This window comes from Leuresthes tenuis, unplaced genomic scaffold, assembly GCF_036924035.1.
Source record: "Leuresthes tenuis unplaced genomic scaffold, fLeuTen1.0.hap1 SCAF_3, whole genome shotgun sequence".
Classification (NCBI taxonomy): Eukaryota; Metazoa; Chordata; class Actinopteri; order Atheriniformes; family Atherinopsidae; genus Leuresthes; species Leuresthes tenuis.
The window spans coordinates 25,322,306-25,338,123 of record NW_027325357.1 but is presented as its reverse complement, the minus strand read 5'-3'; the positions used below and the strand labels follow the sequence as shown (position 1 = coordinate 25,338,123).

The 15,818-nt window shown below is 40.4% G+C and overlaps 2 protein-coding genes across 2 annotated transcripts; one reads left to right on the top strand and one right to left on the bottom strand.

The window, feature by feature from the left end:
- Nucleotides 1-146: 146 nt before the first annotated feature.
- Nucleotides 147-4,045, bottom strand: LOC140303818 (opioid growth factor receptor-like). The gene is made up of 8 exons (XM_072382726.1): nt 3,605-4,045; nt 3,440-3,502; nt 3,322-3,360; nt 3,185-3,236; nt 1,283-1,361; nt 1,139-1,205; nt 916-1,064; nt 147-826 (listed from the first exon to the last, which is right to left on the bottom strand). The coding sequence occupies exons 1-8, from the start codon at nt 4,025-4,027 to the stop codon at nt 526-528; spliced, it is 1,173 nt and encodes a 390-aa protein (XP_072238827.1). The 5' UTR covers nt 4,028-4,045; the 3' UTR covers nt 147-525.
- Nucleotides 4,046-8,778: 4,733 nt separating this feature from the next.
- LOC140304215 (potassium channel subfamily K member 15-like) lies at nt 8,779-12,392 on the top strand. Its single transcript, XM_072383200.1, has 3 exons — nt 8,779-9,061; nt 11,422-12,002; nt 12,141-12,392. Exons 1-3 carry the CDS (start codon nt 8,779-8,781, stop codon nt 12,390-12,392), a joined length of 1,116 nt encoding a protein of 371 aa, XP_072239301.1.
- Nucleotides 12,393-15,818: the final 3,426 nt, after the last annotated feature.

The following is a 15,818-nucleotide window of genomic DNA, read 5'->3' as shown; positions in this document are numbered from 1 at the left end:
TAAATCAGGTTAACAAGTATATCACTACTGCTTCGATAGACAAAAATGAAGGACAGTCCTCCGACAGAAAGCAATTGAATTTGAACGTTCGGAACTTGAACATTAAATATGGGGAACAAACATTTCCAGTGAAATAATCACAGTAGTTGATTAGCAATTCTCAGTGCTTTATTTGCTTCAGTTAGCCACATGATAACAGGCACTTTCACTTTGTGGGAAACATTCACCCAGTTAAGTTTACAGAAGACCAGTTCAGGTGAAGCAATACAATTTGAATAACAGAGCATAAAATCTATAAATACTCGTTTCATTCAACACAATAAACCATTGTAGAACATATCAAATGACATTAGATCATTTACCTGAAAGTAGAAAGTCATCAGCAATAATTCAAAACATTTGTATAAACTTGAATCCTACTGTCATCACTTTATTGTGCAGTGCTTTGGTTGCCTCCTTCATGCCTCAGCATGGACTTCACTGTCAACAAAGAGGAACTGGAGGTCACAAGAATTTTGTTTAACATTAATAATGTTGGGGTGCATGAGAGCTCACCCACAGTGTTTGGATTTTCTTTGGGCACCACACAAACTCCTCTTTAGGATCGTAGTTCAAAAAGGCAAACTTGATGAGTTCCCTGCGCTTTTTCTTATCGAGCACGGCGAACACAAAGTAGTTGAGGACGCTGTCTTTAACAATTGGAAGCTCTCTGTTGACGAGAGTCTCTCTCAGGAAGAAGTGGACCAGAGGCGCTTGGTAGTGCGGGTATCCCAGGGTTCCCAGGCACTTCAGTATGCGCGTGATGCGCAGGTTGTTATGCGTGCGACTGCCAAACGACAACATTTAAAAAAAATTATATTTAAAGGAATTTGTTACGTTCGGTGAATGCTTTCTTAAAATGTACAGACTGCTCACCTGTTAAGGTTGTCAAACCTCTCTTGCCAGTTCTTTGCTCTTTGCACTGCCCCTGTCGTCTCGTCATACATCTCAATACCGTAGAAGTCCAGCATGAGTTTGTATGACTCCAGCAGGTTCTTCTTTGCAATGTCATTTTTGATAAAAACCTGAAGGAAATGGTTAGGGTTAGGAAAAGTTAGGTTTCACTGAAAATGTTAACTCATTATCTTTACCAGGTTACCTCAATTTCCTCTTTTGTTAGTGTACTGGCTTCATAGTTCATCCCTGGCTCTTGCAGTGGAAACAGCCTTTGATAATAAAGAATAAAAAAATTAGAAATTGTAACTGGAGATTTTACTTTATGTGTGATCGGAGAGTAGCTTACCACTGAATGTAAGTGTGAACACTTTCCAGTTTGTCGTAATTTCCACGCCATTGTTCGTGGAAAACGGATATGTGGACTCCTAATAACAGAGGCAAGTCACCAACAATAAATTATGTCATGTATACAAGATCGGCCATAACATTATGACAGATGAAGTGAAAAACACTGATCATCTTGTTATAATGGCTCCTGGCAGTAGGTGGAATATATTAGGGAGCAAGCAAACATTCTATCCTGGAAGGTGCTGTGTTGGAGGAAAAACAGGCAAACGTAAGATTTTATAGCGACGGACCAGGGCCAGACTGTAACGGTTTGACAGCTGTGCCTGCAGACTTTGAACAATGTTCGCCACGGATACCTTGGGTTTCTGCCATTCAAGTAAATTTTACTTTGACACATACCGACCTAAACATTGTTTCCAACCAAGAACACCTATTCCTGGAAATGGTTTTACCTGATGTCAGCAGCCTCTTACAACAGTATAAAATGCCCTGCTCCACTTCAAACATTGTCCATGAATAGTTTGAGGCGTTGACTTGGACTCCAAATTTTAAGGATCTCAGTTCAAGTCAGCATCTGTGGGATGTGCTGGACAAACAAATCCAATCCATGGATGCCGCACCTCATAACCTACAAGGATCTGCCTCTGCTGGCTTAGAGACTGATACCACAGCATATGATCAGAGGTCTGATGGAGTCCATGCCTCTCTGAGTCAGGGATGCTTTGGTGGTGAAAGGGAACCCATTAACTATTAGGTTGGTGGTCATAATGTTATCAGCATGGGTAAAAAATTCATCAGATTTTCTGCTTTACAATAATAAAAAAAAATGCTGGCCGTATTAATGAATAGATCTACAACGATCTCAATTTCCAAATGGGTTGGGACGCTATAAAATGTAAATAAGAACCGAATACAATGATTTACAGACCCCATAAACCATTAGCTTATCCACAATAGAACATAGAAAACATCAAATGTTGAAAGTGAAACGTTTCACTATATATATCGTGAAAAACATGAGCTCATGTTGAAATCAATGGAAGCATGTCCCTAAAAAAGTTGGAAGAGGGGCAGCAAAAGTGGAAAAAATGGTACAGAAAATAAAAAGCTGGAGAAATATTTTGCAGCTAATTAGGTTCTTTAGCAGCAGGTCAGTAACATGGTTGGGCATCTTTTTTTTTAAAAAAAAGAGCACCTTAAAGAGGCAGAGTCTCAGAAGCATAAATGGGCAGAGACTCAGCCATCTGCAGAAAACTATGTCTACAAACTGTGATGCAAATTCACAGAATGTTCCTCAACCGGAAATCGTGAAAACTTTGAGTATTCCATCATCTACAGTAGAGACATCTCTCGTGCATGTCTCGTTCATGACCTTCACACCCTCGGGTGGGACTGCATTAAAAACTGACTCTGGAACACAGGAGTTCGGATCAATAACTGAAAACTTTTAAAAAAATACAACAAAGAAGACCCAGGACTGCTGGGCATTTACAAACTCCTATATTAGACAAGAATTGGACAATGTTCCTCTTCCAAAGGTCCAGCAGCTGGTCTCCTCAGATGTTTACAGACTGTTGTCAAAAGAAGAGGGGATGGTGCATGGTCCCGAAACATGGTCCCAGACCAACTTTTTAGAGATGTCATCAAATTTACAGTAAAATGTTTCACTTTCAACACTTGATGTGTTTCTGTGTTAAATTGTGAATAACACATGGCCTTTTTTGCTATTCATTGCATTCTACTCTTATTTTTTACAATTCAAAGAGTCCCAACCTTTATGGAGGTGGGGTTGTAAAGCTTATAGCTGAATGGCAATAAGAGTGTCAGATAAAAAAAAGTCTCTTTTGCATATAGCAATTACTGTCATTGACACCACGCTGTGTGTTGGCAGCAGGCCTACCGTCTGGTAAAGAGCATGTCTCTCCGATGTAGAAGCTCAGATTGGGCATGTCCTATCCAAAACAGGAGAATTTCACTTAGACTATTGTTTATTTCAATCAATAGTTTTAAAAATGGACTGTGTGTGTGCATACTTACAAATGTTTGCCCTCCCCACCTTTGCATCCTGTTTTTGTTCTGTGGGGAAATAAATAAAACGATTAAAAAATAAATAAATAGTCCTGGGATGGTGCTGCTCAGTGCATATCGGACTTACTGGGTAGTTATGCCTGAAGTTCTGCATGTCCTTTGCAGCATTTTGAAATCTGTTGAACTTGACCTGGAGAACAGAAAACGCAATTCATAATCAATTCATAAATAAATAAGACGTGCTTGTGGAATTACAAGGTGAAGGTGAAGGGGGGTCATTTGGTGAACTTACGAATCTGCTGCCTCCTGAACGAGGGATCCTTCTGGGTGTGCTGGTGTCCTGACTGGGCTCAGTTTCCCAGGTTGAATCATAACAACAGTAAAACTCATCCGTGGTCTCGACTTGACAGTCATCCCCGATTTCTTCAATTCTAATCTCAGGAACGCAGTTTGGGGCCTTCGTCTCACCAGTAGCCTCACGGACAGGCTCCTCGACATCGCAAGAATAACGCCTGGCCGGTTCTTCAGTCCCGTAGCTTCTCTCTGGCTCATTTCCGCCGACCTTTCGCCACGGCAGCGGCAGTCTACTGACAAACCCAGATGTTATAACCCTTCTGTAAATGGAGCACCAGAATCGACAAAACCACGCGAGAAAAGGTTGAACTTTTCTGAATATAAACATTGTGCGTGTCAACGATCCAGCCCACCTGCCCATGCAGAAGAAAGCTGTGAGTTACTTTCGCTTTCTCCCATTTTACTGGAAACCGAAACTTTGTGCACAAACAACTCCCACAAATGGTTCATCTAGTCCGTGTTGTGTCCCAATTGGCTGCTTCTTTACGATACTTTTTTTTTTGTAATGAACAGCCTAAAGTGTGTTTTGTTTCAGCAGCAAGGATGCCGGTTTTAAGTCAATATAAAGCCAAACAGCATTGAGAAATGTGAGCAGCCACCACAACCAGCATCACACTAAGATTTCACAGAAAAAAAAAAACTTTTTTAATGCAGTAAAGACATTTAATCACACAGAACGTTTAATGGGTATATTTATCAAATTATTTGCATGGCTTAAGTTATTGACCAGAAATCTCTTAATTTAAATATTAAAATGGAACATTTCCAGGTTCAAGGAACAAGTGTCACACCCTAAAAACTGTGCAAAAGGCCCTCATTTCTCCACATTTTGCTGGAGGAGCTGGGCTTTACGTTTAAAGTGGTCTGGAGCGGTAGATCTCCAGGCTTTGAATGTCCTTCAGACTTTGTCTTTGGCTGCTCTTCCACTCCGTGAGGCTGACCATTTACAGCAGAATCTGTTTATTGATCATTCAATCATTTAAAAAAAAAAGCCCCAAACTTAAAGAATTAACCAGTATGACGCCTACACATAACAGACAATTTAACAACTTTGTTCCAAGACACATGTGTTCCGTTTTCTTTAGTACAAAAGTGTCAAAGATAACAGTAAGAAACAGGTAGAAAGTAGTAATATGCATCAAAAAGGTGACTCTTAAAGCGCAATTGGATCAGATATTTTGCATCTCTGCAGTGCACATCATGATGTGCAATATGTCCTTGTAAAAAAAAAAAAAAGGAAAAATTTAAGAAGTGGAGGACTAATAAAAATGTTCACAGCAGATTAACAGTATCTGAAAACAGTTTCCTTAAGAAATAGGGGGAGAAAAAAAACAGCAAAGATCTGACCCAGGACCTGAGAGATGCATCTGGACTTTGCACATTTTTCTTTGCCTGTCAAATTTGTGGGAAACAAAAGCGACGTTCATCTACAGAAGGGAAGAAAAAAATAGACAGACCCTGACAACTTATACAAAAGAATTATATAGTTGCTATACCTTAAAGGGGAACTCCAGTATTTTTAAACCTAGACCTTATTTCTGGCATGAAATACGTTCATCTACTCACCGAGAACAGTTTAGCGAAAGTTGGAGTCCTTCGGAAGCTATTTACATAACTCACGATCGGCGTATATAACGGAGTGAACGGGGCAGGGACAATGCAGCCTCTAAATAAGGCATTATCTGTCTTTATTTCACCAATACTTTAAGACGAATGAATGAACGAAGGTGTACTATAGCTCTGTTAGCTGATAGCTGCTGTTATGTGGCTACTTGCGGCTATAGGAGAGCTAACGGAGGGATTTCTACACAGGCACTCTACTGGGACCACTTCATCCACACGCTCCCCTGGAGCACAGTTTATTAGACCTTAGATATAAGGTCTAGGTTTAAAAATACCGGAGTTCCCCTTTACGATCACAGAGACTGCAGTCATTTGACAAAAGATTGACTGAAATTTTCTGTATTCACAGCCAATCCCACTCTGTGTGACTCAGAGGAACCTTTCCCCCAAAACAGTCAGGAATTAAAGACCAGATTTGTGCCCTTTTGGTAATAAGGCTCAAAGGCCTATTTATATTACCTGCAAAGTTCAGGCCCGTTTCCCCCGTGACTTTTTCACCAGTTCATCTGAAGCCTTTACTTCTCGATTTTTATGAAACAGGTTTTAGTTTTTTTTCTAAAAAGTCAACAGTTTGATTTTCAAGGCAATATTTAATTGCGTTCATGTACTATATGATCAGCATAACCACTGTCTCTATCTCCATTGCTGCTGCCATCTGTTATCGATGTAAAGATGGCCTCGTGTTTACAGTATGTCTCGGTGCCTCATTTTCTACGAGATTGGCACTTGGAAAGATGAGTGTCTCGCCTCCAGTCAGTGGACATCCTGCTTTTAATGTCTTCCTGTGGAAGATAAAGGGATGCACAAACCGTCCTGTGGAGCAGACAGATATGTGATGAGCACATCAGATAACGCAGCATCATTACTCGACGGAGCTGTTAAACTGCAGAGCCCTTTTTATGAAAGTCACAAGTCTTTTTGCGGTTATTGCACATTACACTGATGAATGATGCGTCTGTTTCTGACTGTAGAAAATTCTCTTGTGTATTATTTCTGTCCAAGAATGTGAAATGCACAGAAGGAACGGCTCTTGACTCATTCTGATGTCTTTAGTTGTCTCTGGTGAGGCCATTATCTCTCAGTGCCTCTTTCCAAAAGTAAATGATTGCACTTGCTGCGACGTGAGAAAACTCCAGCTTATTTCAATGCTCCACAGTTAACATTTGATCAATTTGTGCTTACTAAAGCAGGTCAATGTCTGTGCTACATCTGACCGAAAAAAAAACAGCACAGAGATAGCCATATGTTCTGTGCAGAATGGAAGCAATAAATGTGGATTTTAATGATAGATTGTTGATGCTTTATGGCCTGCTTTAGAGCAAGACTAGTTTTCACAGATTGGACTGCCTTCGTGAAATAGATGGAATCTTATGCAGAGTATGAAAGTGAAATAACTTGCAGGATGGAGCATATAGCAGCCAGCCTATATTCAGATTGTACTGCTGTCAACCTAATTAGTGTGACACTGAGGAAAAAAAACCTACAGATGCCTCATGAAAGCTCCACCAGCAAGGCCTCTGCTCTGTGTGCTGATACCCTCACAAATCATCATCTCTCCATCTCGGGCTGTGTGTTGGGTTTGGTTAACTACATGGACTTTGTGGTGGATCGCTCTGCGACTGAGTGTGCTTCATAAAGGTCAGCGCTGCCACCAGTTTATGCTTCGTCGTTCTGTGTAATAATTTAGCTGAGTGTAGCGCGAACACTCCCCACATGAATGCTTCACAGCGCAAAATTATCAAGAGAGTGGAAGACCAGTTCCTGCTGTAATTCCTTGCAGCGGACACAACACAACTGTATCCAAAACCTCTCTTTTTACAGATAAAGATCATCCCTAAAACAAGAGATAGAAATGTTTTTAGTTATCCACTGGGGGAAATGATCCAATATTACATATCGAGAAGAGACAAAAGTATGTGCGCCTTTGGTTTCATTATCTCACGTGTGTGATTTTTTTTCAAATATTTTCCAATGACCCATTTTCTGTTGTTCTTGGGCGGATATCCTGGTATTTTCAGTTTGGATTTACTGGTTTTAGTCAGAATTCATTGCTGTGATGGAGATGACAAGCTGTCTCGGCCAAGATGCAACTAAAAATCCAAACCATGATACTACCACCATCGTGTTTAACAGATGAGATAAGGTTCTTATGCTGGAATACAGTGTTTCCTTTTTTTCCAAACATAGCCCTTTGGTTTTTTATTTGAAAAAGTTCTATTTTAGTCCCGTCTAGCTCATCTTTTTCATAATCTTCCAGCTCAGCTACATGATATTTAGCAACCTACAAACAAGAAGCCGTGTTCTTTTAGGAGAGCCATAGTTTCCAACTTGTGGCCCTGCTGTGCACACCCTTGTTGTTCAATGTTCTCCTGATTATTGACTTGTGCTCCTTAATGCACCAACCATGCAGAATGTTAACACAGCTTGCTCCTTAAGTGTTCTTTGTTGGGCAATGACTAGTGAGGTTATGATGGTCTCTAATGTCCTTCATTTGTACACAACATTTCCAGACCAGTCTCCTTTTCCAGACCATTGAGCTTCAAAAACTCTTTTCTTTTTAAAGCCTCAGAAATCTTCTTTCAATCTCCATTTAAAAAAGAGCTTTTCCTTTCCATAAGTTTGATTATATCTGAGTTTGAGTAAATCAGACCGTTTGATGGGGTTCCTTTAGGCTTAAGAGACTTATTTCCTGAACTTCTACAAACCAAACAGGTTTGTTAATTGATAAATAACCAGCGGGTTAATGTAAATAATCAGGAGTTGCAACTTTATTTGTTTGACTCCATCTCCATCAAATGCAACAGTAAAACACTTATTTTACAAAAGAGCATGCTTTATGTAATGGTATAAATATAACAGTATGATTTTCATTTGGGGCCGTTATTCTGCAGTACTTTCAGTACTTTAATCAACATTTACTACATACTGCATCCTTAGAACATACTGCCTTTTATTAATTGTACTTGTAAAGGGGTATTTGTATGGTGTTGTATGGTTCAAGTGACAACCTGAGACATGATGTGATGAAGCTGACCTGACTGGTGCTGCTGGGTTACTTTCACTGGCTTCAGAATGACCATAGTAAAAGTATGAATGTATCACTGATGAACTCAACACGAAGGTAGCAGGTTTTTAGTCCTACCTTTTAACTTTGGTGTTCAGTGAATGGGTTTATGTCAGCACTTAAGTATGCTGGACACAAATCCTGTGGAACGTCAAGGTGCTGCCAACTCCACTCAGGTGGAGCTCGGGTTACTTTCTAAAACACGCTCGGTGCCATTTCACCTGCTGACACATCAGTCTACAGTTTCATCTGGCGACCCGCTAACACTTGGGCTGTAATCCTAGCAGGCCAAAGGTGCCCCAACACCTCAGTTCCCTGCGGATGTGTGCAACCAGTGCAGCAGGCGTCTGTCCTTCTAAGCAGCAGCGGCGGCGGCGGCGGCGGCGGCACCCTCCCCGCTCCGCACGCGCACTCCGGAGTTGAGGATGAATACGCAGAACATCAGGACTCTCATCCTCATCCTCTCCATCGTTTTCTACCTGCTCATCGGAGCCGCCGTCTTCGACGCGCTAGAGTCGAAAAGTGAGAGTTCGAGGCAAAGGGCTCTGGAGCAGAAGCTGAAAGAGCTGCAGAAGAAGTACGGCTTCATGGAGGATGACTACGGAGACATCGAGAGAGTAGTCCTCCTGTCGGAGCCGCACCGCGGCGGCAGGCAGTGGAAGTTCGCGGGCTCTTTTTATTTTGCCACCACTGTTATCACCACGATTGGCAAGTACACGATATGGTAGTTTCCTCACATATTCCTGTCCAACAAAGACAGGGCAAGCAGCGTTTCCACGTTTGTAGCCGCCGTGTGTGTGCGTGCGTGCGCTGAAGCTCTCTGGGTTGCGTAGTCAGTTGGGACACAGATCTAAACGTGTGGAAATGCCACCCATTAGGTCCAGTAGGCAAAAAGACTAATCAACCACTTTCATTACCGCGTATAAAATAATTTAAAGTAATATTGCGCGTTAAATTTGTTAAGGGGTGGGTTTTCACTCAACAGGGCCCACTTCGTTCAACTACCATTTTTTAGGCACTTGAACTCTTCAGCCACTTTATCTCAGATGAAAATATTGAGCTCATCCTTTTGCCACAGTTATCCGAGAGAGCTATTACTACTGAGGATTTCTGACAATCGTTTAGAGCACCTCTGACAACATTTCTGACTATTCTTTAATAATTAAAAGCCAAATATTTTAATTAGCATAGATAATAATGAGCAGATCAGCCCATCAGTACAATAGTAATTACGGTAGTTGCCCTTGGATACAAAATAGCTAAAAAGAGCTCAACTTACAGTCAAATCCCTTTTACATTAATTTACAAGTAATGATCTAATACTTGTATTTATTCAGAGCAACACACATGAGACATCTTTTTAGCTGCTGCTTTTTTTTAGGGCTTATAATACGTTTTGACGACACTTTAAGTAGAATTGATTAACATTTTCAACAAGTGTGACTTGTAACAAAGAACTTTTACTGTAGCATCACTGCTTTTATTTTAATGGAGGATACAGAGTACATACTATTCATGAATATAGATGAAGAATTGCAGCAGAGTGGTCATTTTAGGCATGATTTGATAAAATTATGAAGATTTAGGTATTTATCACAGAAGTGTGTTGCCTCAGGATTGCAGAGAGTCTCTGATGTGGCTTATAACTTCATATTTTGTTCCTCTTTATGAAAGATAGAAGCCACCTTCCAGCACCACAAGGGACAAGACACGGTGACTGAAAGCAGTGCTGTAATACTTTCTATGTTAGCGTTCAGATCTTCCTCATTCCATCTAAATGGAGTTTGATCGATGAAGACTGAAAACAACAGCACGATGTTACAGCAGCAATAGTTTGGATAAAAATTCAATCAAGCTGGATCTTCTCTCTGCTCGTCACTTTTGACAGTGTTAAGATACTGTTTTTAGGTTGAGTCACATAACAGATTCTGTTATCGGACAGAATACACGGAACCATACTTCTAAACTGAACCAGTTACTGGTTTAAACTGTTTTTTCAATCATTTTCCCCATTTATGACCAACTTCCAGCTGGCCAGATGTTTAATTGGCCAGAATGACTGGAAACACCTGTGTGAGTGTCCGTGGCATTTAATGTTAATAAGCCAAAGTGTCTTTATGTTCTTCCACAGTGTTTTATCATTTTTATATAGAAACTGTAGCCCCCTGAGCAACTTTTGAAAAGATGGACTTAAAAAGTTGTAATGGATAGTTTAGACAGTCATTAGCTGTTTTTAATTCCTATGCCAGACTGATGAAAAATATGCCTGTTGGCTGCTCAGTCTCTTTTTAGCTCTCCTTTTGTTTCATCAGCTTTCCTGTTGGCTTATAGATGGTTGACTTCACCTGCTAGCTTTGTCTGTTTACTTTTCGGGGCTGAGAAAGTGACCTTCTGGTATTATCAGAGCACTTACACTGACAACTAAAACTTTACTCTAAAAAGCATGCTTAATTGGAACGGCACAAGTCAAACAAACATGTGACGCTACTGCTAGCTAAAAACAGTTAGCTTAAACATGCTTTTTAAGCTTAAACCGTGTGGTGCTCGAGATGGCAAAACTGTCAGAAAAAGTTACATTTTTTTCTCTAAATAGCTTCAGTTTGAGACAAAGTTTTAGTGAATTTTCAGCCTGAGACAGATAGAATGTTGAATTAAAGATCACCGTGGCAACCTCAACTGCCACGTTGGACTCATGGACATTTAGTAATCAACAGCTTCTCTAATCTCTGTTCTATTTACACACACGGGGATAGATTCAGCTAAGAGTTTTTAGCAGTTTGTTAGAATCAAGAAATGAACAGTTTCAACAATCTCACCACAATATATCCAGATATTGCATAGTCTAGTTCTAATTCTTACTGTTTTGTTAAAGCAACCCTTTCAAACCCAAATTCATTTGGTCTATATTCGTACTTGTGTATACATTGCAATTGTATTTTAAAGACTTGACACTCTGAGAAATGAGTAAGTGTCTCAGCAATTGTATATTTTGCTGACTGTGAATCTTTGGAGACATAAAACAGTGCTACTTGACATTATTTAACCTGCAATATACTGTGACTTTGTAGGTTATGGCCATGCTGTTCCACGCACTGATGCTGGGAAGGCCTTCTGTATGTTTTATGCGGTCTTGGGAATTCCTCTGACACTGGTTATGTTCCAAAGTCTGGGCGAGAGGATCAACACTTTTGTCCGATACCTCTTGCGCAGAACCAAGCAGTGCCTGGGCTTAAGAAAGAAGGAGGTGTCTATGGGAAACATGGTTCTGGTGGGTTTGTTCTCCTGCATGAGCACCCTGTGCATTGGAGCTGCAGCCTTCTCCCATTTTGAGAATTGGACCTTCTTTAATGCCTGTTACTATTGCTTCATCACTCTCACCACCATTGGCTTTGGGGATTTTGTGGCCCTGAAGGAAGGAGATGCGCTGAAAAACCGTCCACCCTACGTGGCCTTCTGCTTCATGTACATTTTGGTTGGGCTGACAGTCATTGGAGCTTTTCTTAACCTGGTGGTGTTGAGATTTCTCACTGTAAGCTCTGATGGGTCTGATGTGAGGGCTGAAGTAGGGGGAGAAGAGCAGGGATCGCAGCCTAACGACATGCAGGGGGAGAGGAGGACGTTAGACGCTGCTGGACCAGAAGCTGAAAGAGTGAGATATAAAGATGGTGAAGATGGACACAGCAGTCGCTCCAACCTTAGCCTTCCCATGGAGGTAGGCATCAGCTGTATCAGCCTACTTCCCTCTCCTGCAGAGGAACACCGACTTATTGGATCTGAGCGTTCTAAGCGCTCTGAACCCAGCAGGCTCGGGGCCTTTATCTCCCGCGTATGCTGTGGCCTTGATGAGTACCGGAGCAACTCTCATGGTCTCTATGACCAGACAGGTGGCCATAACAACCCTGTCTTTTACAGCTCCATCTCCTACAGGTTGGACAATGTCTGTTGCAGCTCCTGCACTGTGTCATCACAGGCCTCCCCTTGTGTTTTAGCATTCTGTCAAGGCAAGAACAATCCTCACATCAGGCGGAATTCACTCTAACTCAGAAATGTCTTTTTATCTACACCATAGAACAGATAAAGCCTTCAGATGTTCTGTTTGGTGGACTAAATTCACCCATGCTTTCCATGTCATGAATGTAGCTCTAATTATTATCAGATGAAATGCAGCATTTAGTGCACTAGGATATATTTTTCTACTCTGAATAGCACTGCTAAACCAAAATGTGTAAAAACAAATTAAAGTATATCTATGAACCAAAGCTTTGCCATCTTTAATTTCCCATTGTTCTATATTATATGAGTTATAATAGTGTGTGATCAACTAGCAAACAATGCACCGCATGAGAGAGGTGGGGTTATCTGCATGAATGTTTCAGTCGGCAGACTTTCCGCAATGCCGTCACCTGTGACCTTCAGCTATTTCCAGTCAGTAACCATCGCTGTTTTCGAAATGCTCATGTTGTTGCCCTGGCTCGTTCCCAGGGTAATGTCTCCATCATTGTTGCACAGTGTTGCGGAAACTGGAGATGGACAGGCGCAGAACTGTGGATTGTATTTTTCTGAAGCCAACACACCCTATCAAAACTTCTGTGATAAATGAGATTGTCAACAGAGAAAAGAAAATGAGAAGTGGCACTAAAGTGGTAGCAATTTAGAATAGTCTGCGAATTTCTTAGATGTGAAAAACACGCTTTGTTTAATATGAAACTACCAAAGCTTTTATTGAAAAATTGTAAAGCAAATGGAAACTTTGTGACATTTACACAAGGAAGATCTGTCAAATCTTTGAAAACCAGTCTGTAAAAGCAGACATATATAATTGAAACGTGTTAACCTGCATTTGAAACTGTTAAACTAAAATATGCTACTGGTTGCACGATGGTTGGTGCAAGAATGTAACTGAGAACAGAAGCCAAAACTTAGACCTTACAAGTAGTTTAATTGCCAACACACTATACTTGTACTTGACAACATAGTAAAACAAATATGTTCTGAATGAACTTGCCCATAGAGAGTCTTCTGAATGTCTGATAACGCGTGTCTTTAGACTGTGGGAGCATCTAGAGAAAATTGCAGAAGAGCATGCACATTCCACCAAGAGAGCCCCAAGTTGTGGTTCAGTCCAGGGACCTTCATGCTGCTATATAGACGTGCCACAGCATGATTTCAAACATCTGCCGTTTTAAATCACCTTCTTTTCATGTTTCGTTAATCTGTAACTGAGTTGTAGTCTGGCTTCCCTGTGAAGTGTCAGCTTGATTATCACTCTTGGTTTGCATTACATTGTATCACTGACAGGAGCACCCGACTGTTATCAGCATGACTGGGGCCACATTCGTAGCCCTTGGAAACTATTACTGTGAAAAGAGTAAAGTGATTCGAGGATGAACTGATCTGTAAAAGTCATTGAGTTGACAATTTAAATTCTTGCCAGCATTTTAAGTAAGAGTGGTGCATCTATTTTGTTGTTCTTGCATTTTTTTGCTTTTTATTTGGTACTTTCACTGCTGAAAAAAAGTTTACTTTAACTTTAACTTTCGTTGAGTACTGAATACGCTTGCTAGGGACAGCTTGTGTGCAGGCATGGCTAGGAAAAGATCCACAACCTTAAAAGCTTTATAGATACTTCTCAAGTACTTCTCAAACAATCAGCTGCCATGATCTCTTTTAAGCATCTGCCTGGTATTCAGAATTTTGAAGTAATTGATGGCACAGTATAAAAGAAGCAATGCAGTGCTTGTGGAAGAATTTCCGTTTCAACCATGTTTTGTGTAGCAGTCACTGTTAAAGGAAACAGCTCAATGATGTGACAGAAGAATAGATTCAACTAAATACTAGCAACCATCAGACCATCTGTAAAAAGAAAAGACAATCTCCCACAGTGTGCCTGCTTAATATCATTACAAACCTGTGGATAGACCTTGAAAGAGCAACGCAAGAGAGCCCAAGAATCTCGCTGAACTAAAAGTCTTTATACTGACAAAATAATTTGAACATCGCTGCACAAGAACTGGAAGCTGGCTACAAAGAGCTCTTAAACGAGTTGTTAGGTGCGGTACTGATGATGACGGATGCCTGAGCATTTGTGTTGATCCTTTTAAGATACTGTTTTCACCCTGTAAAATATAAAAAAACAGTGTGCAATCTTGCTTACATAAGATAAAATTTCCAACTTTATACTTTTTTTCAAACCAAGCTTCATCTTAGAGACTCAGAATTTTTAAAAATGGGATGGGTGGGATTGGAGGGCCCAAACTTCAGCATGCGTCTGTATTTTCCTCTTGTTCCCATTTCTACCACAAGAGGGCAGCATTGTCTTACATAAAACCATAATCAGAATTCTGAGGTATGCAACACATCTGAGGACCAAAAGTGACTGAAAAAAAAGCAACTTATTTACTTCTGTTTTCTGTGAGTGTTAGTATATCTATCACAAGATCTTTCGTTGTCCTTTACTTCTGCATGCCACTGGCGTTGTAGGCAGAATCAAGAGCATCGCAGCAGACAAAAACTAATTTCAGTTTGAAGCATGACCTATGACACAGCTTACTTCTGTGAGAACAAATGTTCGGGTGCTAGATAATTGAGCAGGAATGCCTCAGTCTAGCATGCAGGCATGTATCAGTAATTTGTGAGTTATGAAAATGGTATTCAATTTACAAAATTATTTAAATAATATTAGAGATTTGATGTTAACCTGTTAGCCTCAGATACCTATACAGTCCTATTATATCTAAGATTTTCCCTGGCCCAAAACTCTGAGCCTGCATGTAATGGTAACTGTTAACAAAGACCTGTGATTAGATACCAAAAACACCGATGAGACATATGATGGTGCTGTAGAAAATGAATTGGACACACAGAATGACTGGTTTTACCCTAAAACAAAGATCGTGGTTTGAGGAATTTGTGCTCTCGTTTTGCCCTGATGCATGACTGTGAGGAGAAGTGACAGCCCTTTTATGGCTCTGTCAGTGTAGCATTTTTATGACAATACATCCAAAGATAAAACAGTTTTTTTATGTGCACACAGTGGGTTTTACAGGCAGTGAGCTGCAGGTGGTGGTGGTGATCTTTTTAAATTACCCATTTTCCCGATGCAGAAGATTTCAGTTGGGTCCATTTTTCATGCATGCATTCAATCATGCTCCCCTACATTCACCTCTGTTCACATTTATGAAAATGCAGTCCAGTGGGAAGTCCATTTATTTTGCAATTTTCTTATTTATTATGAGTCCTTATGAACGTTTCCTAATAAAATCTGCTCAGCCTTTTTGGGGAGAAAATTAGTGCAAAGCTATGAAATTGTAATTTAAGATATTAATATTCACACAGCAATCCTGAAGTCCATTAAAAAACAATACAAAACAAAGATATATTCCCATTAACAGCAACACCCATTGATTACTGTATTGAATTCAGTCATCAAAGCTGCATACATGCATATCCTCTGCTGAACTGAAGT

Coding starts and splice junctions, on each gene's coding strand:
- LOC140303818 (XM_072382726.1), bottom strand. CDS start 4,027: ATGGGCAGGTGGGCTGGATCGTTGACACGCACAATGTTTATATTCAGA. Junction 3,237..3,321: donor GGTGGGGAGGGCAAACATTT/GTAAGTATGCAC, acceptor TGTTTTGGATAG/GACATGCCCAATCTGAGCTT. Junction 1,362..3,184: donor GACATGCTCTTTACCAGACG/GTAGGCCTGCTG, acceptor CTCTGTTATTAG/GAGTCCACATATCCGTTTTC.
- LOC140304215 (XM_072383200.1), top strand. CDS start 8,779: ATGAATACGCAGAACATCAGGACTCTCATCCTCATCCTCTCCATCGTT. Junction 9,062..11,421: donor CACTGTTATCACCACGATTG/GCAAGTACACGA, acceptor GTGACTTTGTAG/GTTATGGCCATGCTGTTCCA. Junction 12,003..12,140: donor CTGGACCAGAAGCTGAAAGA/GTGAGATATAAA, acceptor GAGCGTTCTAAG/CGCTCTGAACCCAGCAGGCT.